This window comes from Cupressus sempervirens, chromosome 4 (assembly GCF_028749045.1).
Source record: "Cupressus sempervirens isolate cs-2001-9-10 chromosome 4, ASM2874904v1, whole genome shotgun sequence".
Classification (NCBI taxonomy): Eukaryota; Viridiplantae; Streptophyta; class Pinopsida; order Cupressales; family Cupressaceae; genus Cupressus; species Cupressus sempervirens.
The window spans coordinates 808957316-808983300 of NC_143121.1; the positions used below are offsets into that span (position 1 = coordinate 808957316).

Consider the following 25985-nt stretch of genomic DNA (forward strand, 5'->3'; position numbering starts at 1 on the left):
CCCTTGCCCAAAAATTGTTATGCTCTACGCCAAAAATTATGATGAAAATAGAAAAGCAATTGTGAATAAAATTACTTAGGAGGAAATTTTGTCCATAACTGAGAGTGAATTTGCTAGTCTGTTGAACCTAGGGTTTCAACAACAATAGTCAAACGTACATATTGACCTGGGAAAGCTGGCAGATGATTATGAAAAATTAGATGCAAAACAGAGAGATTCTTATATCAAAGGAATAACAAGCGGTTGTAGGCTGAGTCCAAATCACATGCCTCCTTATGATTTTGAATTTTTTGTGCCATGGGCACATGACAGTATTTCCTTGCTAGCATTTTGTTTGGGATTGGATAGTAACAAACAAGTGGATGCCAACATTCTTGAAATGCTTTATCATATTCATTTTTAAAAAGAACCAGTAAGACATTGTTTTATTGAGCACATTATTTGTTGCATGCAAGATCAATTACTAATGATTCAAAGAGGTTTAGAGAAGACATTTAGATTCACAACCTACTTGTGCTATCTTCTCCTAGCAAAGCATCGTATATTATTTGAGGCAAACAAGCTTTGTAGTCAGACTCAAGGCCAAAATCCAATATATGAGTGGACACCTCAGATAAGGATGATTGATAACAGAAGGAACTACAACAATTTTGTAGACTTCTTTTTGGCACCAATCTACCATAAAATTACAAGCACTCTAATGCCTAGATTGCATGTTGTAGAAATTGCGTTCAACTCGGAAGTGAACTACAATTGGCTAACTGGTACTTAATGGAAGAGTACATTGTGTTAAGGTTTTACGGTTCATGAGTAGAACCCTACAAACTTCCAATACATGTAACAAAGAGGGTATTTGCGTTGGAATATATACGACATATGGATAGCACAGATGTACTCTTTCATGGTCAACAAAAGAAAATGATATTTCCCTCCTTGCCATTCTCCTTTGGAGGGTTTGCATTTGAGAGAAGAGGATTCAAAGTGGCAGAAGCTTTTTTTTCAATTTGATGTTGACAGTCATTGGCAGTATGATCCACTAAACATAATTGGAGCAAGGCTTAAGGGCATTGGGACTTCTACAAGCAAATATCAACATGAAAGTATGCCTTTGATTGAAAATTTTAAAAACATGGACTCCTGGGAGGAGGTCAAAAAACAGATGGAGAAATATGCTGCTGAAAATAATATGTTAATACAGGAATTGTCATCACAAATAATGGCATTGCACAAACAGAAAGGAAAAGTGCAGGGCATGACATTGTCCAATTTCTACAAGAAAGCTGATAAACCATCTATAAAACCTATTCCAAAAGAGCTAATTAATGAATGTATAGATGCTGGATGGAGTCAAAGCAAAATTTCTCAATTTTGGGAAATGAGGAAGAATCTCAATGAGCCAAAGACCTCTGCAGATCGTGATGAGGTTAAAGAGGATACAATGTTTGACGAATTGTGGAATAAGGAGCATCCACCTGAAGCACATCACAGTGATACTAATGATGATTATGATGACCAGGATTCTTTGAATCCCTCATCCAGCACACAAATTCATAGAGGAGTTGATGCATCCACCAAACTTCTATATAGCAAAGGGGCAGAAATTGTAGAAAAAATGGGCTACCAAGGTTCTGGTGGTCTGGGTCCCAGTGGAGAAGGGGTTTGGTTACCACCTCAATCACCAGCTGTAGCACCAAAACATGGTCAGAAACCAGGCCTTGGGCATGGAGATCAATCATCAACTCAGTCAATTCCATTCACATTGAATTCATCTCAGTTAATTAAATTTGTTCCTACTTCATTTACAGTTCCACTTCCAAGCACTCAGATTCAATCTGAATCAACTGTCACTCCCACAGTTGTAGATATCATGGGTACAACTATAACTAGTGGTCCGAAAAGGACATTGTATATAGATGCAAAAAAAATTGGTCCCAGAGATCAAGAAAGTGTAAAGAAGTAGAAGGTTATGACAAGTATTAGTAGTATTACTAGTACAACAATGCCAATGGTGACTGTGAGTCCAACAATTGCCCATCCTTCAAGACAAAACCCTTAGAATAGTCCACAACCCCCACTAATGGGTCTAGGTGTTGGTTGTCCTCATGGTATTGGTGGAAGCTCGTACATCAGAGCAAGTGCTACTGCTATTTCACCATTCAAACATTCAATTGTCTCACAAAATCTTGATTTTCATTACAATGAATTTGTAACTAACTATGAAAAATCAAAAAACAAGAATAGACAAAATAGTAAGACAATGAAGATGGAAGCAATTGTTGCAGCTCGTGATGCAGAACCTGCAACCAACAGGTTATTTCCCACATATGACCCAGATAAAGATATGATGGAATTCATGGTTGTTATGTCCCCAACTAGAGATAACAATCCACCAGAGAGTCAGTTAGATCCATCTGAATTTCAAGTTAGCACCCTCCAAATGGATTTATCCAAAATTAAAAATGTGGACAAGATAAATGTGTCCAAAATGACCAACCAAGTGGTCTACAGTTCAGTGATGAAGTTGGAGAGAGAGAAAGGAAAGCTTTAGGGCACAATAGATAAGTTAAAGGCAGACCTAGCAAATGTAAGGGCAAGTGAGAAAGCAACAGTAAACAGGTGAAAAGAATTAGAGAAAAGGATAAAAAAATTCATCCTCTCGCTCTAAAGAAGCAATTGAACAGCAAGAACAAATGGATGTAGAACTGAAAACTCCGAGGGAAAATTTGGAAAAAATGGAAAAAAAACTTCAGGATGAAAAAGACTCTTCAAAAAAGTTATACAAAAACTTGGAGAATGCTGCAAATGTAAACAATAAGTTAAATAAAGAATTGGAAAATGAGAGGGTAAAAACAAAAGAGTGGGAAGAGAAAGCAAAAGGGTGGGAAAATAAAGCAGAGCAAATAAGAAAACATAGTGAACACCAGTACTCAGAAATGAAAAAAGACCTAAAGAAGGCAAATGATACTATTAAAAAATATGAAAACGGCTTGAATGACCATGTAAATAATACAGTAAAGCAAATAAAAAAATACTTCTAGGGGCAAATAAAGACTTCTGTTGATAGGTTGTGTGATTGGTTCGAACTCTACGAAGCTCTTATAGATGTTTTTGGGAAGCTGAAAGAGCAACTTGAGGAGAACAAAAGTTTTGGTCAGAGATAGAAAATTGCAAAGCGAATTATGGAAGAAATCAACAGCACTGTTGACAAGCATTTGGCAAGCAAGGAAATTTAGGACCGCATTGGTTCAATAATAAAGGCGACCTCTGTATTTCATAAATGTCAAAAACTAACAGAAGTAGAAGAAGTTCTTGCTTTATTTGGGCCAAAGCTCGCTAAGATGAACAATAAAACAACAAAATTGATATCTCTTGGTTTACCGAGTCCTGGACTTGATTTCTCAACAAAGGGTTTCATTGGAAGAGAAGTTTACAAAAAAAAGTTGGAGGACAAAATAACCTCTGATTTAGGCAACCTTCCTCGGGACAGAACTCATGAAGGCATTGCAAAGTGCATCAAAACATTCACAAATTTGCATGCACTAGTGGAAGGAACATTGCTTGAAACTCACTCTTCCAAGTATGGAGTGCTGACAAGAATGCAGGTCATTTACCATAACATCAAAAATTTTGCCCTTCCAATCGAAGAAGAATGGAGCATACTACAGAAACTTATAGTCTGTATGTGAAAGTACTTTCAGTTTCAATCATCTCTATATCTTTACTATATATGAATATCTTTCATATTATCCTACATACTACAGTCTAGACTCTAGAATTGAGTTTAAAGTAACAAGTTTGAACTTTGTTTTTTGAACAGGATCAATGTTGCAGTCTTGCGGATGCTATTGCCTATGCTAAAATTGTTAATTTACTAAATTGACCTGTCAAATGCAGAAATGTACAACTAAAGTTGTAGAGATGTTGTAGACTTGTAGATGTCTTACTGATTTAGATTTTGAGACTTCACATTAGGCAAATCGGCCTAAAGCTGTTGTTGCTCCCTTGTTTCTATAAAAGGGAATTCAGGGTCATTGGCTTACAAGAATTGTACCATATTAGCTAAATAATGCAAATGAAAACCATTAATAATTGATAAGTAGGAGATAATTTCCACAGCTAGTCAAATTGTGATATGAATATCAGGATTTAACTGTGTGATTTTGAGTCAAACTCGATGACCCATATTTCATGAGTAGTGATTCAACATGAATCCATCTCTCATGAGAATAAATGGAACACTTAGCACTCATTGGATCTAGGTGATGCTCACAGGGGTGAAGCACCGGGACTTCCCGGGAGGTCACCCATCCCAGTACTACTCCAGCCTGTGCGCGCTTAACTACGGAGTTTCCTCCTTAGTTAAACCCAAAGCTTGCAACCCCATTTGCAAAACCTTCACCAAGTGTTGTGCCTTATGAACCATTCATTAGAAAGCCCCTTAAGCTCATCAATTGATAAGTAGGAGATAATTTCCACAGCTAGTCAAATTGTGATATGAATATCAGGATTTAACTGTGTGATTTTGAGTCAAACTCGATGACCCATATTTCATGAGTAGTGATTCAACATGAATCCATCTCTCATGAGAATAAATGGAACACTTAGCACTCATTGGATCTAGGTGATGCTCACAGGGGTGAAGCACCGGGACTTCCCGGGAGGTCACCCATCCCAGTACTACTCCAGCCCGAGCGCGCTTAACTACGGAGTTTCCTCCTTAGTTAAACCCAAAGCTTGCAACCCCATTTGCAAAACCTTCACCAAGTGTTGTGCCTTATGAACCATTCATTAGAAAGCCCCTTAAGCTCATCAATTGATAAGTAGGAGATAATTTCCACAGCTAGTCAAATTGTGATATGAATATCAGGATTTAACTGTGTGATTTTCATGTGGAATTGTGGAATTGAATCTATGATTCTATCTAATTTTCATGTTTTCCAATTCAATGTATGTTGAATAAATGAATAAAATAGAAAACAAAATTTCATTCAGGAATTTCAAATTCAAATATGAATGATCATTGATGACATGATATAAACTACACGCTACAGTAATAATACTCTTTGTTCTCAAATTTTAATGATGAAACATAATACATTCTAATTTCCTGCTTTTCTAAAATGAACATTGAATGATAGGATATCATATAGTAGTTAATAAGTTCAAAAAATACCTATTGGTTGCCATTGCTAATTTATCAAAAATTTCCTAAATTTTCCAATTCATCTCTATGTCATCATCATCATCAAATTCTGGTAGTCCAGTTGCTTCATTGTTCTCTTCAACTTCAAGTTCACTCTGGCCTCCGCTTCTATGACTCCCAATCCCATGGCCAGTGCCACTGCCAATTGTACTTGTCCCACTTGGAGTCACTATAGGAGATTGGTTAATGGTGTTGCCCAGTCCCACCCCTCTTCTTTTGCATCTTTTCTTCCAGATTTCCATTGCTTTTTGATAAGGAAAAGTATTGACATTATACCTAGATGTGTATACCCTCAAGCATGATTCCAAATTCTTGTCTAGTTTGTTTCTTAGCTTTGATTTTAGGAAGCCCAAAGCACTGAAAACTCTCTCATCCTCCATTGAACCCAATATCATGGTTTGACATAGATCAACAAGCTTGAAGTACTCTGAAATTTCTTCACACAACAATGTGCTCTGTTTTAGTTTTGTCCAAAGCTTTGTTGTCAAGCCCTCTTCATGTGGGTTACACATTAATTGATATTGATGCTTCATGGTCCTTGCAAAGGTGCCTGATTTCTATCTAAGAAGACCTTCATCTAATATTCTGTTGATAGTCACTCCATTGAATTCTATAGATTTGCAAAATTCCTTTATCAAAATCAACAGCCTTCTATGATAATCTTCCTTATTGTTGAAGGACCAATATTGAGGAAACACAATTGCCATGGCCTCAAGTAGTTGATCACATGGGAATCGTGATATTATTTCAGAGGAAACTCTATAGGCTATGTCCCTTGCAGTAGATGCTATAGACTCGACAATCTTGGTAAACTCTTCCCTTGTAACTCTTGTAGCTCGCTTCTTTGGGGCACTGTAATACATTAGTATCTGAAATCCCCTTACACAAACACATAAATCTCCATTTTCAATGATCTTTAAATAATTATCAGGATCGTCCAAATCTATTAGTTTTTGCCTATGATTAAATCTATCATCGGATAAATTTAGGTCAGTACGATAGAGACTATCGAGGGCTCGACATGACATTTTACGCAACTAAGCATATTTTGCAATATACACGGCTCTTTGCTGGGCTTTTTTCATAATTAACCTCATTTCTTCTAGCATGGGAAGAAGAGATGCCAAAGTCAAAAGTGTCTCTATATTGCTTAACCTCCGAAGTAGGTCGCCACATCTTTGATTTTCTGCATTCTCCTGATTTTCGTACATCAGTCCAATCAAAGATTGATATTTAGAAAATACTCGATGCGCTGGTCCATCCAAAGAGATTCATCTGGTATCAATATCTTTTAGAAGCTTGTTTCCATCGGTAATTCCATCAGCAAAGTGTTGAAATTCCCTAAAACGCTTAGGACTTCGACAAAAATATGCATATAACTCTCTTACTAAATCTTCAACCTTGTTTACTAAAGGAAACTTCTTCACAACTCTAAAAGCAAGATTCATCCTATGGGCCATACAGTGAATGACAACAACATATGGTGAACAAGAAGCCTGCATCTTTGTGCAAAGACCATTCCTTTGACCTTGCATTATTGAAGCTCCATTCGCTCCAACATAGACCAACTTCTTCGCTATTGTCAATTCATCCATAGCTCCACATTCAATTAAATTGCTCTTTACTAACTAAAATAAAGTTTCTACTGTCGCATTGTCTCTCAATTTAGCAACAAATAGTAGATGTGGTTGGCAAACATTATTCTATACAGTATAAACATGCATGCATACCCACGACGTATTATATATTGTCGTAACTTCGTTGAAGGAGAATGCAATAAAGGTTGACTCTTTTATTTTTCTTTGTACATCCTCTATTTCAACCTGCGCAATACAACTTGCCCATTCCCATCCACTATTTATCGACCAATGACTGACAGGATAGTTAGGAACTTTCATAAAGCGTAAAAAATAATTCATTTTTGGATAGTCTATCATTGGACGCCCTCTGCTCAAAATATAGAAAACATTACTTAATTGAACAACTTTTCCACATTCTTCTACTTCACTTGCTTTTGCAAAAATAGCATTAATAGAACCTTGAACTTCACCAGGCTTCGTCTGAAATTTCTGAAACATATAATATTCTTCATCATTCCTTTTATGTTGACATTGCTCCTTTGTTTTATATCTTACCACTTTTATTTCCTTACCATCTACAGTTGAGGTTTCGTAAATCTTACCAACATGTTTCTCTATGGTGTCTAGTTTAAGCTGCAACCACTTTTCCTTTTTATACTTCCAACTACGAATTGCACATCTGCATTCTACTAGTGGCTCACCTACAATTGGATTGTCCACGGGCTCAATGAATGGATACTTTGCTGCCCAATCAAATTTAAATCTCCTAGCCATCTCCTAGTGACGATCAGTTTTTTCTTTCGATTTTCCTCTCCCTTTAGTGTTACTATTAATTGCACCATCATCATCACCGAAGTCGATTGATTCGTCCTAGTACTGGCTATTTACTAGATATTCTTCTTCAAGGTCATCTTCATTAGAGATATCAGGTTCTGCAACTTTGTCACTAGATTTATTAGGCTCCCCAATTTGTTGAATGGACTCCTGTGTAGGTTGAGATTGTACAGGCTCCTTTGATGATGTACCTTCCTTACTTTGACCAACACTATTACGTCTACCCCCGCGAAAGTAAGAAGATATATTTTTGCATTTCATTGGCCTCTCTTGGACATCTCCACCTTCATTAGTCCTACTCCTCTTCCTATTTAAATTTGACTGTGACATCTCCATCAAATTAAGGCTACAATAAAATACTGTGGACTCGTAGTCGTAGTCGTTCCAGTTCTCTACTGATCGCAATACTATGAAGAAGGCTCCTTCTTTCGGCATATTTCAATAATGAAACTCATATATCTTAAATAGACAACTACAAATAAATCGTTTTCATTTTGGCGAATGGACTGACCGTTACATATGATAAGAACTAATATTTGGCGAAGCCCGCGTAATTTCAAGTAATTGAGTGGGCGAATAGGGTGGGAATTTGGGACCCCATTGTGTGTGATGCATGGCGAATTGGGTCCTAGGACAAATAAAAATTTCACATAGGAAAATGGGAATTTGCGAATGATGATCGTCGAAAGAGACACTCAATTAATTTCGTGGCGAATAAGAGTAAACATTAAAGAGAAATATGGGTGAAGAGCCTGACTACCAATTTGAAATTACATAATAATAGTGGCAAACGTTCCGACCACTATATGAGTATTTTATAAAATCTAGGCGAACCAGTCAACTAGTATACGGTGTTTTTTTTTCACCAATTTCTATAGCCCGATCGAGACATATTCGCCAATTGGCGACTAATCGCCACTAAAAAAATCCCTGCCAACAAATAACCCAAATGAAAACCAACATTATGCATTGAACCATGCAAAAATTAGATGCAAGTTAATCATTAAATGCCCTTTTTTTTTTCTAATTTTGATTTTTGACCTAGTCAATAAGATTGCCATGACTTTAGACTCAAAACTCTAAATACAGAAAATAAACCCCTATTAAAAAATAGAAACCTCTCAAAAAATGTTAAGATTTCAGAAACGATATTTTCTTTTCTGCCCTAGGGACCTATTTTTTCAAAACATGCCAGTTATTTTTAAATCGAGTGTTTGAGCCCTCATATGATCTCTAAACTCAAAATACAAAGAAACAAACCTTATTTAGAATTTAGAGACCTTTCCAAAAATGTGGACTTTTTCAAAAAAAAATTGTAATTTGTGCAAAAAAATATTTTTTCATAAAAAATAAAGCAAAAAATATAAAAAATAAAATTTGCCTCAGAAATGTTTGAATTTTTAACTGAAGCTTGTCTGATATGTTGTCAACTTGCCAAAAACATTTAGACGAAAACACCAAGCCGTTTGAGAGATATGATCAAATCTTTAAGATCTACGATTTTTCATCTCCAAACAAATCCACACAAGGGGGTTAGCTCCAATAATAACCATAACTAGCATGTAAAGGTGGGTTGCCCCATAGTGGGTGCCAAAAATGTGTACTAAAATATTGACACACTTCCATGAATCATTATATCCAAGATTGCTCAAGAATGAGATCTCAAATGATGACTCATAACTCTCTATTTATGGAGTGTAAGGGTTTGTAATGGAGGTCCTCAGTTTTGACCTAGTTTGTGCCCATGCAAGTACACCATAAAATGAGAGATTCAAATAGGAAAAGCAAGAGTGATAGTCTCCATGATCATTAATTATGCATGCAAATGAAGATGCAATCTAATCTAAATGATAACAATTCAAAGCAATGCAAGAAAGAAAATTTAATCTATGAAAGGAAATAACAATGCAATATTAATCTATGAAAGAAAATATGACTCCAAGCTGATATGAAAATGCAAGGATGAATCATGATGGTGGAAGCCATAAATGCATGAGAAAAGAAGACAAGAAGAGAGAAGTTGTAATGAAGCTTCAATGTCCAAACCCTAAGGCTCAGACCCTAATGCTCAAACTCCTCCAAAATTGCTCTCCAAACCTGCAATATAACAATACCATAACAACTAACATCCATCCAAATGAGAAGGATAGGGCTCCTTATATAGTCAATTGTGGAGGTGGGAGGCTTCTCACAACCAATATGGGATAACAATGTTTGATCAGTGTGAGACAAAATTTCACCAATGAGAAAAGATTGAGTGTTTGACAAGAAAGTGGAAAGAGAAAATTAAGGAATAAAAATATGTGCATTTATGTGTAGAGAAAAATGGATTTATTTATTAATTTTATTTCATTTTTCTCATTGCGAGGAGAGATTTAAATGGGGATTTTATTTAATTAAAAGGGAGCAAGTTTTTTTAATTAAATAGGAGCTATTTGATTTAATTAAAAGAAAAGTTTTTTATTTTAAAATTAAATAAGATTTAGAACAAGATGATCAAACCTTAGGAAATATCGAAATAATTAAATTAATTACAATTTGATCAAGGAAAATGATTTGAATTGATTCAATAAAATATTGCAATGCAATAATTTAGGAAATCGATAAATTGTTTCATGAAATTGATAAATTGAAAAATGGAGGCCCCATAGTCTAAGTGATCATTTTAGGGTGCATACAAATTGTAGGTTACTATTGTAATGGACAACGGTCTGGAGATCTAAGAGTTAGATATTTAGGGGAAGACATCTTGTAGGGTAATAGACTTGGGGAGAAGGATTGATTTGATCTGTTACTTTCCATGTATTTGCCGTAATTAGGAAGGCCTTACAACATGACATATTGGATGCATCCTCTTATGTTTTATTAACTAGATTGGCTTGTTTCCATGGTTGTTAACTACAAGGTTGGACATCTCTTTTTTGCGATTCTTGTCCCTTGAACTATGTCAAATAATTATGTCCTTCTGACATCGATAATTATCTTGCAATCAGAGGGAACCATTCTATGCCTTGATAACTTGTATTCGGGTAGCCTATGCACTTGGTTAGAAGTTTGGCACATCACCTTGATTTTTGTCAAAATCTCTCTGTACCCTTTTCCCCTTCACTCAACCAAGAGCCAACTTCTTGAAACTCAAAGTTCATCTAGCAAGGCACAATAACTGTTCCCCACTCGCTAGACTTCCCATAAAAAAGTTGCTTCCTCCCAAGGGCAACTTTGGGAGTCAACAGGTAAAATCACATCCACATGGGCATCAAAAGACATACTTTGTGAAATACTTTTGACATAAAATTCTAGGGTCATTTGTCTATAGGAGCCATTGTTGCGAGACACTAAGCCATGAACACAAACATCAAGTACTATAGGTTGAACTTAATTGATGCCATTTTAGAACTAAAAGCTCCCTTATTGATATGACATATATGATGATGACAATGACACACAATGTATCTTAAAAAGTGAAAAACCCTAACAAAGGCAACCTATTATTTTTTTAGTCGCAACAAGAAATGACAATTATAACATATTTCTTTACAATATCAAATCCCTTACATTAATTTTTCAATTTTCTTTTTCCCTCAAAAGAAGTTTTTAATTTTTTTAATATTGAACTTCACCGATAAAATATATAAAGCATTAATGATGAACTACATTTCCAACCAAATTGCATGAGTATGAAACTCCATAACCCATCCAAACGAAAATCATACACTTTTATCCCACGTGGCGTACCATAATGCTACCTAGTGGTCAAACCCTAATCCACTCGTAAAAAAATTAAATAACAATCATTTGTTTTAACAGCTGCCAAAGTCGAAACCCTATCCTATATATAACAAAAGACAACCCGTACGGTCCCATAGGCTCCACATCAGCCATATGACCACGTCCCTCAGCTCGGCCGAATTGTTCACTATAAAATTTCAAGATTCGAGTAGCGAGGGTTTTAGTCTTCAGAGCTTAATTGAAAAAAAAACACGGAGAAGAAGAAAGCGGGAGGAGCGTTAACACCTCTTCTTCTGTCCCTCTGCGCGCCTCGCATATCATTTTACCAGGTAAGATAGCATCTGATTCCGTTCTTTTTTGAGCGCAAGCGAGCCGTTTATCTATAGGTCTACTCTGGCTTTCTTGATCATAGGGTGTATTCTTGCATTTTTGTTTCTAGGGTTTAGTAGAGCTTTATTGATTCCAGGGCTCACTTTGCTATTTGGTGCAATTTGTCTATTTTCTTTGGGAGAAATCATTTTTGATTGAAGTATTTGAAGGTGTTTGTCACACAGTTGAATATATAAGGTTCATTGCAAAAGTGAGATTACATATATTTTTAGGTGTATCCAACTGTTTTCCCAACACTTGGAGCTGATTAAGCCATGCTGAATGCAGCGCTAGCCTTTTTTGTTGTATGAAATGTATCGGACCGTGACGTTTCACTAGGTATTTCTGTTAATAATAACTAAAAATAAAATCTTAAACTTGGCTTGTTTTAGCGAGCTTTGATCCGTTGGATACCTTTATGCTTGCAATTTATATGAGCGAGTGTTGTTAGGCATGATATTTTCTTACGGATAGTTGGAAGGGATGTTGCACTTTTAATCTCGAGCTGATTGGATTTTTTTTTGTGCGGTAGAATATTGGACAAGCGTTCTTCTGTACAGTTCATTATAAGAAATCTTTTTCAGTAAGTGTATGGCTAGGCATCACAAATCTATTATATTTAAGCTTTAGCTTACCTGATCTGAAACTCTTGATTCATAGCATTTCGAAATTTATTTGTACCATAATTCTATTTTAAGTTTTGCTAGTTACAACAGTTACAGTTAATTGGGAGGAATCCCCTACCCTTAATCCCCTACCCGTTTGTTATTTATTTGGCATTTGATTCTGGAGGAAGTTTTGTTGCTGATAAGTCAATGTAATAAGTCTTTTTGTTATCAAAGTATAAAATTGTATTATACAGTTTGAAATCCTGTTATATTTAACCCTTGCTTACATTATCAAAGCTCTGATAGTCTCAATCTATAACTTCGTATAAAGTTAATTTCAGCTCTTAATCATTGAAAAAGATCCGTACTTTACATTTCATTTCGGAAATTATTTTTTATTTAAATTTGTGACCAGGTGTTGCAGTTCAGATATCTAAATGATTTAAAAGTTGCCTTGCTTTATTGAGCTTTAATACTGTCAACACACAGATATTTGTAGTTGACTTGAACCCTTATTCAAGAAATTTTTAATAGTTAGAAATGTTTATACTTAGTTCGTGTCACTATTTAATATATATGCTAAATGTTTTAAAATATTAAATCTTCAAGTGTAGCTTGTTGTGCAGAACTTTTTTTGTTCTCATTTGATATTTAATTGTAGTTGATTTGAGGCCCTGATTTAGGGCGAGCTCTGCTGCAGATAGCCCATTGTAAAAATGTATTGGATTAAATTGCAGGATGATTTCTTGAGTTATATTTTATTATGAGAATTTTTTGAACTAATCCATGTCGCTTTCAATACTACATAGCGTAAAAATTAAAATTTTTGAAGTCAAGATTCGCTTATTTTACAGAAATGTGTTATTCCCAATTGATAGCTGGCTGTAGCTAACTTGAGCCCTTGATATAGAGCGACCTCTACTATATACTGCCCTTTTCAAAACTTTATTCGATTAAATTCTGTAACCTGAGGTTTTACTCGTTTTGAAAATTCATAATCTTTAAGCTTATTAAATTTTTTATCCAGCACTGAAAATTTCAATCCATAGTTGTTTGGAGTTCATTGGAGTCATTGTTTCCAACTTAAGGTCTGCAATGGACAGTTCAGTGGGAGAAGCATTTTGCATGAAATTGTGTTTTAGGCATTTATTGGTCATTTTGTTTTCAATTTTACAATGACTTACTGAGCTTTGTAACACTCAATCCACATTTATTTGAAGTTAATTGCAGCCATTTATTCTAAAACATTAGATAGACGTAATGGTTAATGTTTGTTTAGTGCAATAAAACTCATGGATTTAATTGTGGGAGTATATGTCTTGTGGTTTACTCTTTGCAGTATTGCGGAATTAAATCAGATGGGTAAGGCTAGATGTTTACAATCATCAGTTGTAGATTAATCTTCAAGTGTATGTGCCAAGCTAAAAGTTTCTGACTTGGATAGCATTTGACAACTTAAAGAACACTTAAATATTTTTAAAAAATGTAAATTTTATGCGAAATATTTCTACAAAGTGCATTCAATGAGATTGGTGGGTTTTGAGGGGAATGCCTCCATTGGGGTTGAGGGGCAAGCCCCTTGGGAGGTCATAGTTGTGATATGGTGTGCTCAAGGGCAGAGCCCCTGCCACTAAGCCCAAATAAATACTTTCAAAATCACTTAGACCTTCATGGTGCACACCATTGAGGTTGATGAGCAATGATTACCTTTAAAATCACATAAACCTTCATGTTGCACACCATTTTCATAATTTACTGAAAACAGTAACAGGATACAGCAAAGCCATGGAAAAGAGTTTTTGGAGTGTCTCACCCATTTGTTTGGTGCTTTTAAATTTTTTTTCCTGGTGTGGTGAATCGAGTTGTCATACTCTTTGCTTGTAAAAAACTCGGGTGAAAAATGTGTGAGGAAACCATGTGATTACTTAATGATGTAAATTAAACAAGTTGAGTAAACCTTGTGAGCACTTGCAATGCAAAATAAACTAGGTGATTAAATCTTTTCAGTACTCACACTACAAAAAAAACTTCCGAGTACTTCTACTTGTCAAGCTTGCAATCTACAGTTTCAATGTTTGAATCATCACTTCTTTGGAGATGATTTGAGATTTTGGTCATTGATATTATGATAAGGTTTTTTTGTTTGGTTTCCATTGTTGCTTTAGGTAAACCACTCATGGACACTAGCACTAATACTACTATGTGCTTGTTAGGAGATCAATGTATTATCCTTTGTTAGTATGGTGTGTTGTTCTACTGCTGAGCGAATGCTTTGCTATTTGAAGGGGGCATGATGCAATTAATTTTTGACATTGAATCAACTTTCAATGTCCAAAATTCAGATCTGGAGTTCATTTGATCCAATGTTATGACGGTAAACATAGCCATTATTGCAAGCTTTGTTCATAGCAAGCAATGAATGTTATTGTTATGGAGCACAGACTATTTTTGTACTCTAGTGTTTTCTTCCTAAATACTCGCACATGTATAAATTTAAAGGAAACCTTCATTAAATATTTTTACCTAAAATAGGCAAAACATAAATTATAATTTAGAATGCCCCAGCCTTACCCTTAAAACAATTTTTTTTACATTTGCATTTTGGATGCTTCATCTTTTTTGATGGGTGTATTTCAGATGCTTTATTATTTGTTCTGTTAAAATTAATTATTATTATATGTTAAGCTTGAGTAGACTCGAACCAAGACCTCCCATATGACAGGCTCACATGTTACTGTTGTGCTATAGACTCTTGCCTAGAGCTATTTTTTCTTTGAATAATCAAGAAAAACAAACAAGATCACAATTGCTTGGCATTAATTGGGAGTTTAGTAGTCTAGTGCTACTTTGTTTTTTGAACATATCTAATATGTTTTTTCTATGGAAAAGGTTTCAATTGGAAGTACATTTATGACAATATCCATTTATTTGTAGCTCATTCTTTTATTTGCCACAAAAAAGCTCTAATGACTATGCTTGACTGCTCTATTGTAGAATGCATAAGTGCATTTGTAGTCTAGCATTGATTAAAGTGAAATAAAAATATCAGTATTACTTTAGATAAAATATCTTTTCTAGCTTCATGTTTTTAGAGTTGATTCGAGCTATATTGTTCCTAGTATAAACTTCTTATTTAATTGTGCAATCTTGGTTTAAGACAATTGGTATTAAATTTCATTAGTCCAACTGGCCTATCTTAAATCTAGTTGTCTATTTTTGATTGATTTTTAAGTTTGAAAAAGTTTGAATTGTTTATATATTCTCAAAATGATTGGCAAGAAATTTATATGAATCGACACAAATTCTGTTGGATTGCTAGAAGCTAGCAAAGTATTGTCTTGCGGGAATATAAAATGCTATTGGAATATAAGCTAAGGTTCTTTTAATTAAGAGAAAACAAAACTCACATGAAGGTGAGAGTGTATTATACAGGAGGCTGAATAGATCATATATATAATAGGATGTAAACTATATAAGGGCATGAATGGCATTCTATGTACGTAAATTATACCGTACTCAGAAAGACAGTTGAACCAAAAATTTTGAAGACGAAAATATAGGAACAATAGTTGGAAGGATCCAACTACAAGTCCGATGCCTTAATTTACTATTTCCTGATTGAATGAGCTCTTTCCTTTGATATTTCTCGGGGATAAGGATGATTTTTGTCAATGTTATTTTTGGCTTGTACTCAATATATTGGAGCACAATGGGATTTGGCTTGGATTTTGGATTTTGACCTCATTCCTATAACTTGTCTTAAGAATTTACAACTAGAGTCTTGAGAATGCAATTGTCTAGCTGGTTGAATTCATAATCAACAGACTCCTAGCAGTGCTAATACATCAACTATTCTTTTGGTAATGCCTCTGAATCTTCCATGCAATTATATAGTGACTTTATATCACCAGTTGAAGTATAAATGCAGAAAGTATATGCTAGGTTTTTCAAATGTAGGTTGTTCTTCCATCACAATTTTTTTGATTTGTTTGTGCATTTTTGGAATTAAGTTGTAAACTGCTGGTTGTCCTGGTGGTTTTTTTATTTCATTGCTCCAAAAACTTTATTCTTGGCCCCTCGTGGACACGAGCTCGTTTAGGCTTGGCTGGGAATTGTTCATCCAAAGTGGATGATTTAAGTGATCTTGCAGATCTTGTGTGGAAAGGCTGTGTGTCTAAAGGCAGAGGTTTCTGTTATTTTTTTTCCTACCACATAACCATGGTGAATTGTGGGTGAATTTATGAGTTCTCTCAAAAGTCTACCAGGGTATTTCTGAAACTTAGGATCTTTAAGTGCATTTTTAATATTGGAATGTATACTATATTCATTTCTTAACAAGCTTGTTGCATGTATGTTAGGGTTAGAGATTTCCTTGAGGACTTTCTTATTGTTGTCATGCTTGTCATAATATTGTCAAAAGGTGCTTCTTTTGCCAGGATTTGAAATTATACGGATTTGAAATTATTAATTATATATGCTTTTCAAAGTCTCTGCAGCTTTTCACTATTTAATTTTTCATTGGAAACAATGATTTTGGTTGGGTAATATACTTTCGCTGAAGTTTAACTGATTTGGAAGAGAATATTTTTGGCAGTTTATTTGGTTTACTGAAGTTGTGTATGGTTAAAATTCAGGATGGATCGTTATCTGAGAGTGGAGAAGCCCCGACCAGAAACTCCAATCAATGAGAATGAAATCCGTATCACAACTCAAGGGAAGATGCGGAATTATATCACATATGCTACAACATTGCTTCAGGTCAGCCAGATTTGCATAATTTTATAGTTTGTATTGTTTCTGTGCAGTCTTGTCAAATATATATTAGCAACTTCGTTGTAATTTATATGCGCAGAATTTATATATAAGGATAAATATAATCCTGATTTTTTTTCTATATCACTCAGAATTGCTGAAAAACACTAGGAAATAAATTTGCAGCTTTGGATGGAAGTCTCACTTCAATATTGCCTAGAGAATAACATTTTCAGAATCACATAACTCCTAGAGTTACATCTCAAAACATATACTCTCAATGGACATTTACATTCAGACTGTAAACAGAGTATTGGAATTTCAGCTGGTGCAGTAAACTCCAAAAATTTATATAATTAACCCCAAACTAATATGAAGAATTGATATTCATATCTTAGGTTGTGCACTGGTGTTGACTGAGACTGGAGAATGGTGATTCTTTTCTGCACTGTTTGGCTCACTCTCGCGCTAAACCCACACCTCCTGTCTCTCTGTTTTTCTGAAATATGCTTCCAGACTCCCTCCATATTTATTAATGCCTGCAATTACTAATAACAATCAATATTATGCTTAGATGGGGGTTGGGATATCTGCTGGGCAATGGTAGGGAAGAATAAGGAAGTGAGACCTTCAAAAGACGAAGGGTCCAGTGATAAAGGGTTGTGACTGTTTTAAAACATGGTAGTTACAAAAGGTTGTGACTCTTTCAAAGGGCATAAAGGATGAAGATTTTTGAGAACGAAAGTACTAGATATATTGTTGGTTCAATGACGCTATAGAAAGTATGTTTAAGATGTTAAGTATATTTTGTAATTGCTGTAATCAACCATGGTAAGGAAAATGAATTAGTCACAGTTGGGAGAACAGTGACGAGGTCACCTTTTTGACATCCCACATCACCAACTCATGGTTATGACCCCCTGGGGAGTCTCCATGGGGCCAAAGAAAGGATAAGCTTTTGGGACACCCTTTATGAATCCTCCTCACAATCCTTACCTGGTAAATGGGTGTTCAACCGTTAGAAGCAAGTCAGGAGTGGCAAGATGGAGGAGAATGGTGATAAGACTCAATGTTAGGTACACCGCCTAATATGTATGGCACAGGCCACACGAGGCCAAGGGGGATAATAAATCCGCTGTTGGGCCTAGAGCACTAGTTTTCCAGGGAATCTTATCAAGTCACCCTACCTTATCACTTCTGTGGTTGGGTCACTCCCAAATCAACTCCTACAATCTATTGAATTGATTTGTATCCCTTGTACTTGTTATTTCTAATTTAAATAAATCTAAGTATGATATTATAATTATGAATGAACCCTAACTATGTTGCAGGATTTCAAGTTACAAAACTATCTAATTGAAGAATTCCTATATATAATAAATCCTAAGCCTAATCTCGTACAATTTTAATTTTAGGGCTAATCAGGGAAGGGACATTACACTTTCACAATCATCATTCCTTCATCATATCTGTCCTTGAAAAGTTGCTTCCTTATTTTCTGCCTGCTCCTTTTTCTCTAATTATTTCTTAATTCAATGCTCCATTATTTCTTCTTTTTCTATAGTCCATATGAAATGAACTCTTCTCCCTTTTATATCTCATGTTTGAGGAAGTCACAACTTTTTGACTTTTCTCTAACTTCTGAAGAATATTGTTAGGGAGATAACCTGTGAGTGAAAAGTCCATTTCGACAAGAAATTCAAAACTTAAGCTGCATAAAACAAAAGCATTGGCACTAGAAGTTGCCAGTATTACTGTTTTGTGTGCATTGTGACTTGCAATATCAAAATTAAGGAGAACAATTGTTATTTCAAAATACGTGTACTTCCATTCAAACTCATGTACTTAGAATGGCCTTAAATATAAATAAGCATTGGTTACAATTTTTTTAATGTGATGTCCTGGTGATATTTCCTATTTGTGTTTTTAGTTTTAAATACTGTAGATATGCATGGGTCATAGAAATTGGCTTGAATCCATTTCAAACACAAACTACTAATATGAATTATATGCCAATGAACAAAATTTATCAAGAGCACTATAGATGTTTATAAATTATTATGCGATGATTTACTTTTGTTGATATTGTTTTTCATGTTATGGTTATTGTGAATTCTTATAGAACAAATATTTATATCACAAGGACTTGTTTATGTGATAATTTATCTTGCATTTTGGCATTTTTGTTTGTAGAAGGATAAAGGATCAGCTGAAATAATCATTAAAGCAATGGGAAGGGCTATCAACAAGACTGTAACTATAGCAGAAATTATCAAGGTATGTGTTGAAGGAAAAATTAATCAACTTTATTTATCCTTAGACTCACAATGGGTTTGAATTTTCTTCTATCTTCTTAAGGGGATGCGCATGTTTTTGAGCACATGAAAAACATCAATTGGGTGTGAATTTGGTACTTACAGAGAAGGATAGCTGGTCTGCATCAAATTACCACTATTGGTTCAATTGACATAACTGACTCGTGGGAACCACTAGAGGAAGGTCTTCTTCCGTAAGTACTTTTAAGTTCTAACTTTTAACCAATAGGAGTTTGTAGAACATTATTACAAAGGGTTTGTGGTGTTGATGATTTTCTAAGATATTTTTTTTGTATTTTTTGCCATGTCTTCTTGGATTTATTTTGATGTAGTCATTATTGGGTTCATTTGTGTATTTGGCAGTCTGGAGACAACACGACATGTATCCATGATAGCAATTACTTTGTCAACCACAGAGTTGGATGTAAATTCCCCTGGGTAAAATTTTTGTTGTATAGTTGTTCAATCTCTATGGTGAACAATTAATCTGTGGATACCTGGTCATTAAATTGATGCAGAATGCTCATTATTGTTCAATAATGCAGGTATCAGCCTCCTCTGCCAGTGGATCAAGTGAGACCATTGGCAGAATTTGAGTATGATCCGGGTAATTTTTATATATCAGCACGCTATGTTGTTATTTAATATAACCTACCTTCAAAGTACTTTTTAAGCTAATATTCTCCTTATATTTTCTAGAAGGATCACCTAGTCATGGAAGGGGTCGAGGCCGTGGTCGGGGTAGGGGCAGAGGAAGAGGTATTTTAACACTAACACTTAATTATAATATATTTATCAACTTTTTCTAGATCTTTAATTGCCCCCAAGTGGGATTTTAATAACTTACTAATTTGCTCTATCCTATTGTCTTTCTTGTTCTTAATTTAGAAAAGCTTTTGATGCCTGACACTGTAATTAATCATTTCATTCCAGGAAATTTTATGATGGGTGGTGATTACAACGGTGATGGTAGTTATGGGAGGGGCAGGGGCCGTGGAAGAGGAAGAGGATGGGGCCGTGGTCCACGTGGTCGTGGAAGAGGGTATGCTGTAGCTGAGGTTAATCTGGATGAAGGTGGGTGTGATCAACCAGTACTTTTTTGATGCCTTATCAAAGCTCTTTAGTTTATTGTATGATTTTAGTTGTTTGACTTCATTTATCTGGATTTAAGTTTCTGCAGACCTAAATTTTAAATAGGTTATAATGTTCTGTCATTTTTTAATGGATTCTAATCCAATTGGTTTTTTAGTATTTACATTAAATATAATAATATTCTTAACAAAATTAACATGCCAAATTTTTTTTCTGTGTTAATGAAGCATCTTTGACATTGACATGCTATTATGTCATTCGTACGCACAAATAACTAAATTTTTTAATGGGGTACTTATTAAATGTGAGGAATTTGGAAGGGCCTTCTCCAGTCAGAAACAATGAACAGCAGAACAACAAACCCTTAGGTAGTACATGAAACAAACTGCCTAGAAGTAACAAACAACAGGAAACCAAAGAAGGAAGTTTAGTGATACCCAATGCAAAGAATGGTAACAGAGTTGACACCAATTGACATTTGATGATCTCAGCATCCTCCTGTTCAATCTCATTAGCTTTGTGGCATCTTGTTTTAGAGTGGAGCCTGGTGCTTTCTTGAGCTAAATGAGGGCTGATTTTTTCTTTCAACAATTGAATTCTTTTGTCACTGTTTTGAACAATTGTTCTATTGAATGCACTGTTCTGTGGCAAAGTATTTCTTTTAAGGACACCAAGGACAGTGCCAAAATGATTGAACGGTGGGACTGGGGACAGGGCCAATTAATCTGGGATCACACTTTGTCCTTAAGAAATGATTGCTGATAACACCAGGGTTGCCTTTCAAGGCCCTGTCAAAATTTAGCTTATAACAGTGGGATGGGGACATGGTCAAGGCCCTTTCAAAAAAATAGCTTATAACAGTGGGATTGGGGACAGGACCAACTAATCTTGGATCTACAAATGACAACTTTCTGAAGAGGCATTACATTATCAATCACCCAATTCCAACTTTTCAAGGTCCCCTGAAAATAACTTTCATTGAAGATAAGAATTTTCTTTAATCACAAGGTTTATCTTGGAGAGCACCAAGCTGGCAAGATATTTTGAATATCAATTTGTTTGGCATTCCTTTCACAACACAAGCTGTAAAGGCTGGAGCTTGACGATACTTAGTCTCTTGATCTTGAAGCTGCAGTACATTGTGAACAGCCAAGGGGTGATCAAGGGATGGCTAGGCCATCCCCGGTGCACACATTTTACCCAGTCAGATTTGTTTGCCATTTTGTGGACCTGCATCCCTGTACCGTAGCTGGAATGGAAGTGAGCCAGATAAAGTCCCCTGCATCCCCATACCACACTGTGAACGGGAGCGGGCCACAAAAACCAAGAGATGTGTCCCTGTGGAGCATAGTGTTTATGCAATTAAATACTAGACTGTTCATTAAAGTGAATGAATCTAAACTAGTTGTGTTATCATTGGGGCCATATAGGATTAACTTTCATTGAAGATAAGAATTTTCTTTAATCACAAGGTTTATCTTGGAGAGCACCAAGCTGACAAGATATTTTGAATATCAATTTGTTTGGCATTCCTTTCACAACACAAGCCGTAAAGGCTGGAGCTTGACGATACTTAAGTCTCTTGATCTTGTAGCTGCAGTACATTGTGAACAGCCAAGGGGTGGTCAAGAGATGGCTAGGCCATCCCCGGTGTACACTTTTTACCCAGTCAGATTTGTTTGCCGTTTTGTGGACCTGCATCCCTGTACCGTAGCTGGAATGGAAGTGAGCCAGATAAAGTCCCCTGCATCCCCATACCACATTGTGAACGGGAGCGGGCCACAAAAACCAAGAGATTGTCCCTGTGGAGCATAGTGTTTATGCAATTAAATACTAGACTGTTCATTAAAGTGTATGAATCTAAACTAGTTGTATTATCATTGGGGCCACATAGGATTAACATATATATTTTTATTATAACAGCCAATGGGTCTGCCTGGAGCATAGTGTGTATGTGACTAAATATTAGACTGTACCGTAGCTGGAATGGAAGTGAGCCAGATAAAGTCCCCTGCATCCCCATACCACACTGTGAACGGGAGCAGGCCACAAAAACCAAGAGATGTGTCCCTGTGGAGCATAGTGTTTATGCAATTAAATACTAGACTGTTCATTAAAGTGTATGAATCTAAACTAGTTGTGTTATCATTGGGGCCACATAGGATTAACATATATATTTTTATTATAACAGCCAATGGGTCTGCCTGGAGCATAGTGTGTATGTGACTAAATATTAGACTGTTCATCGAAGTGTATGAATCTAAACTAGTAGTGTTACCATTGAGGCCACATAACTTTAACGTATTTACTATGTATTATTATAACAGCCAAAGTTTTGAAAAAACAGTGGGCAAAAGAAGCGTGAAAGGCAAAAAGTATCTGGAACAAATTTCAAAATGTTGATTCTCTATTGTTATATTAGCATATAACAACCCAGTCATAGCCAAATGCTCACAACAAAATTAATTTCGACATGAGTGTTAGAAATTTACACTATTGATTCCAAAAAATAATTATTTTATATTATTGCTTGAGAAATCTCTGTGAAACGCCAATCATAACAAGTGCTCAATTCACCCTTATTTCAAGCCACTCATAACAAGTGCTCAACAATAAAATTAATTTTGACTAGTACTCAAAAATTGGACTTGTCTTTTAAGCTCTGTGCATTGTTTTATGTTGTGAAGCATGCACTGCATTCATAATTTTTGATAATCCATTTATTTGGATTGCCTAACAAATTTTTGCAAACCACTCATTTACAGGAAGACCTCGTGGCAGAGGAAGGGGCCGAAGGGGCCGGGGTTTCAGATCAGATGGACCAGTCCAAGTAACAGGGCCAGCAATTGCATAAAAATTATTGGTCATCAATGCTAGGCTGAACGGATTGAATTATACTAGAGTTATATTTATGAATTTGTGTATTCTAGTTGATGTTTGCATTTCACGCTAGTGAGTGTTGCTTTTTTGTGGATACCTCAATTCATTTAAATTTAGGTTTTACAGAAAATCGAAATGTATTTTAATTAGAAGAGCAGTACATTCTTTCATAATTTTACTGTGTATAAGTCCTATTAATTTAATGTGTTTTTGGACATTACATGTTTTATGTGATCCTGCACCAACTTTGTGGACAGGATGCTAAGCTTCTGAAGAATCTCATGCTGGTTAAATTTTTTTTAGGCCCCTGTCGGGGGGCTGGTGATTATGTTTCACAATCTCATTACCATTAAATTCTTTGTTTTCATGGAGGAAAAATTGGAGTTCTAATTTTGCTCTATTTTTGGCCGTATCAGTTGAGTATTCTGCTTGGACTCTATTGCTTGTACCTGGGAGAATGTATAACTTTGATTGGGCCAAATTTGTGTATGGGAAGATTAACTTAATGTGATAGTTAACATCCTCTGTTGGGTAGCCATTCTGTACATGATATGTAACTTTATTTTTGAACTCTAAAGCGATATGTGATTATTGTGGCATGATTTTGTAGTAGTACTGGAGCATCATGTGTTTCTCGAAGGTGGCTTCACATGATAAGTTTGTCATTTTGATTTTTCATATTTTTTCTTTTTTCTGTTTGGACTCTATTTGCTTGTACCTGGGAGAACTTAATCTTTGATTGGGCTAAAATTTTGCCTCTAGAGAATCGACTTAAATGTGATATGAACATCCTCTGCCGGTGAGTAACTTGGCACATGAAAGGTAACTGTAGTTTTGAATTATTAAGTGGAATGATTACTGTGGCATGATTTGTACATCTTTGAAAAGCATACAGATCGAAAAGATCCATAATGAGATATAATACTAATCCAAAGCTGGTTAGGAATACCCAACTTGATTGTGATTCCTTCATGAAATGCTCATTATGTTATTTCTTTAATATGATATATTAACCTTTTCGTGGATATGAAATAAATTAACAATCCTTTTTCTTCAAGGTAATAATAGATTTGACCTATAATGCTAGATGATAAATCTTTTCATTTCTTTTTCTTTTTCACAATTAAATCATATAACTTACTAGCGAGACGATATGGCTATTGAAGAAAATAACCTAATGTAAGATGGATCGCTTATTATCGAGCAAAACTTTTATAGGACAAAGCCTAAGCACCATAAATACCCTTTATGAAAGGGTAAGCAACTTCTGAATTGTTATGGAAAACTGTTTTGAAAAGCTTGCCTCATCCATTCTAATGTTAAGAACTGAAGTAACATACCAACATATTGATGACTTGTCCAATGCCATTTGAGATGCATCATTTTGGTGTCTAAATATTTTCACCTTTAGTAGATAGTAATTAAGAAGATTCTATAATAATGAGCTGAGAAGAGTTGGGAATGATTCTCTTGATGTAGTTATATTCGTTTCAAATAGTATGCATGCCAATGATTAATCGCTCCTTGAATTTTTTCCGTCAACCAAATTAAACTAGCAGTTACCTCTTTGAGAGATGCAATGCTCAGCATGGTTGCACCACCCCGGAGGACTACGGGGAATAGAGAAGCTTTTTAATTACCTAATGAAATTAAATTATATGCATCACTAAAAATAAACAAAGAGTGTCAATTTTTGTCTACTACATTCCTTTCTAGCTCTCCAAGTGGAGTGCTCATTTGATAGGTTGCATAGTCTTTGAGGATGGTCAATTATATCTTTCATACTTTCCAATAGCCTATTTCCTTTGATATAATTCTCATTTCTTTGCTCCACGATAAACTTATGCACCCTTCCCCTATGCACCCTTGAGCAAGAGATCCTCACACATGTCAGTAGATGCAATAAATCTACAACTAATTTTGCAATTATTAAAAACTTGTTGCGAAAACCTCTCCTAAATTGACAATAGAGGATCTTAAAAGGAGCCTCTGCTACCAACTTCTAACTTCTAATGAATCTTTTTATTATGCACCTATTATTTCTATACATTCCCACAAAAGCACAGGTAACAGAGAAACAAAAATGAAAAGAAAAATCTCAATACCCCCCTTGCTTGGGGTGAGACCTACACCCAATTTCCTTGGAATCTTAACCTTCTTCCTCTTAACCACTTGTCATCCATCCTCTATTTTAGATGCCTCGGTTTGTTTTAAACTTGGTAACTAGTTAGGTTCAATCCTTTGCACCAAAGCCCAATACATCCACCATTTATTCATCTTAAGGTACATCATCGTGTGCATTTTGTTATATTAATATAGATTTCTCCCATCTAGTCAGTGTACCCACCTCCAGTTGTGTAACCTACATATCACCGCCAACCATGTTGACATTCTTCTTTTGCTTCCTTAGAGAGGAGTCTATCTTAAGGGGCAACTTACATCTAGCGTCTTTAGTCTTAACCTAAGAGAAGTGATGTTTTTCACCGTTTTCTCCATCGTATGGTGTTGTGTCAATACATCCTTCCACCATGTAGAGGTCCTCGACACTGAAATATCCCTCCTTTGCCACAATTGTAGACTTAGTTGTTGAAGTTCTATGAGTTTTCTATAGATGGTTTAGCCT

At 35.4% G+C, this 25985-nt stretch overlaps 1 protein-coding gene across 2 annotated transcripts; it reads left to right on the forward strand.

The window, feature by feature from the left end:
• Window positions 1-11568: 11568 nt before the first annotated feature.
• Window positions 11569-23974, forward strand: LOC149563854 (uncharacterized). 2 transcript variants are annotated; one of them, XR_016364119.1, is made up of 10 exons: window positions 11569-11675; window positions 16958-17081; window positions 19269-19352; window positions 19496-19584; window positions 19754-19828; window positions 19936-19997; window positions 20090-20149; window positions 20324-20464; window positions 23248-23434; window positions 23620-23974. XR_016364119.1 is itself a non-coding variant. In XM_089826985.1 (9 exons), exons 2-9 carry the CDS (start codon window positions 16959-16961, stop codon window positions 23334-23336), a joined length of 723 nt encoding a protein of 240 aa, XP_089683111.1. In that variant the 5' UTR covers window positions 11569-11675; window position 16958; the 3' UTR covers window positions 23337-23579. The 2 variants fall into 2 exon arrangements, 1 of the variants encoding a protein (XP_089683111.1); XM_089826985.1 differs by lacking the exon at window positions 23620-23974 and having other exon boundaries at window positions 23248-23579.
• The last annotated feature ends 2011 nt before the right edge of the window (window positions 23975-25985 follow it).